Source organism: Medicago sativa, chromosome 3, assembly GCF_051527215.1.
Source record: "Medicago sativa cultivar Bolivia chromosome 3, Bolivia_mono, whole genome shotgun sequence".
Lineage (NCBI taxonomy): Eukaryota > Viridiplantae > Streptophyta > Magnoliopsida > Fabales > Fabaceae > Medicago > Medicago sativa.
The window spans coordinates 52,918,384-52,920,531 of NC_140751.1; the positions used below are offsets into that span (position 1 = coordinate 52,918,384).

At 32.7% G+C, this 2,148-nt stretch overlaps 1 protein-coding gene across 1 annotated transcript; it reads left to right on the forward strand.

Moving 5' to 3' along the window:
* Positions 1-666: 666 nt before the first annotated feature.
* On the forward strand, positions 667-1,420 carry LOC146938262 (uncharacterized). The gene has a single exon (XM_085757834.1). It carries the CDS (start codon positions 761-763, stop codon positions 1,274-1,276), a length of 516 nt encoding a protein of 171 aa, XP_085613960.1. The 5' UTR covers positions 667-760; the 3' UTR covers positions 1,277-1,420.
* The last annotated feature ends 728 nt before the right edge of the window (positions 1,421-2,148 follow it).

Sequence of the window (2,148 nt, forward strand, 5' to 3'; positions counted from 1 at the left end):
ATAGTGTTCTAATCTTGTCTCAAAAAAATCGTTCAAAAATTTAAGAGTTTAATGATAATTAATCAAACTTTGTTTTAGCAGGGACTAAAATTATAAGTAAATTTTTTTTTATAGGGACTAAAAATGCTATTAAAATTAAGTAGGGACTAAACTTACAAGGTCGCTATTTTATAGGGACTAGAAACATAATTAACCCTATATTTAATACAAATGATAGTTAACTTTTTTTTTTTTTTTTGAAAAAAACTGATGATAGTTCACTTGTTAATTTGGATAAAGAACGACTTAGATATATAAATTAAGTATTTTGAAAGAAATCCATACGTAGTATTTTCCAAAAAAAAAAAATCTATAAAGTAAGCAGTAGTTTCCTTAGTCCTCACTACAACTTTTTTTTTTACCAAACCTTACTACAACTTAGTGAAGTTAAAAACTGGCTACAGTCATGAAAGACAAAGGGTGACCAATTTGTGTTATCCACATGATAGTATAGTACAGATACTCTTTTAGAATAATCTCATTAGGAAACTCACCTTTTGTACATTGTTGCTAGCATTTTCGAAAATTGACACTGAGATTCCGTTTGAGAATTTTCTTAGAATCTTCAGCAACTTATATTCTTACAAGTTACAACTACAACTTCCATCAACAACTATATATATCACCTTTGTTACAACTTCCATCAACAACTATATATATCACCTTTGTTTTCTCATAATTATATCCATCTTTTTTCTTCTATCACTATTTACCAAAAGCAATGAACAAGTTTAAGAAATCTCAAGTGCTGGTATTATTTGTTCTCCTTATTTTTCTTGCTTTTATACCTTTATTACCTTCCTCTCTTAAATCTACCTACTTGTATTTCATCACAAACTTCATCATCATTGTACTTGGTGCTGAAGCTGGCCTTTTTTCCCTTTTTAATAAGCCTTTAGAAGACAAAATGCAATCTTCTTCTCTTATCAAGAAACCTATTATACCCTCAGAAGGATATTCTGAGAAAAAAGAAGCTCCCATAAGTTCTATCTCAAAACATTTTGAGAAGAGGCTTAAACCTGTTGAAAAGTCAGCACTTGAGACTGAGAGGGTTGTTTCTTCAAAATCTAGTGTTTTCTTTATAGGTAGTGAAGAGGATGATGAAGGGATAATGGATGATGATATCGAAGTACAAGAGGAGTTTGATGGACTTAATGGTCAAGAGCTATATGAAAAAGCAGAGGTTTACATTAGGAACTTCTACAAACAGTTGAAGCTGCAGAAAGATGAATCTTAGATTTATTAGATAGTCTTATAATAATGTGATTTCTATAGTCTTAAAGTAGAAACTTTTTTTTTCTTAACTAAACTAAACTAGTATGTATGTATGTATGTATAAATTAAAATGTGATACATGAACTGAAGTCACACGTTATTCTAATCCGCTCAATCTCATCAACTTTCAATCTAGTTTCCATTAAGAAAACGAGGTGGGGATATTTAACTCTGAGGAGCCTTAGTAAGGCTCGAAGCCTCGAACTGCCTTCGGGTTACCTAACCCTCAACAGTTCCAACTCATGATTTTCATTGTTATAGGTGGTGTTGGACATCCAACACCACATCTGGTTTGCTTACAATATTTTCAACTATCTCCATATCTTGGCCTCTCTTTTTTGTCCCCAGATTGGAATTCTTCAGGTGTACCAACAAAAACTCTACATTAGCAGGTGTTCACTTACATAGTACATTCTCTAGTTTTCTCCCTTTAGACATACTCTTCTTACATCCACCACCCTGCCTTGTCCATTTCCTTGCTTGACTAGTCTCTTTTTTGCCTCCTCCATTACCAATATCAAAGGTGCTAGAAAAGGCCACTGTTCTCAGCGATTCCGCAACAGTCTCAACTGCCTTACTAGTTTTTCTTTTTCAGTATTAGTAACCATTTTAGTTTGCACTTGTTGGAACAATATTTAAAAAAGTTGAAAATATTTTTGGTCACCGAAGAGATTACTAGACTGAGTCGTGGATTATATCGTTATCTTTAAGACTTTTCATGACAACGCCAAAAATTGTGCAAACAGACTATTAACCACGACGCCCCCAAGATAAAATAGTCTATCTACAATTGTATCGGAGTCCTACTTTGTTGTAAGATCCGTTCGAGAAATA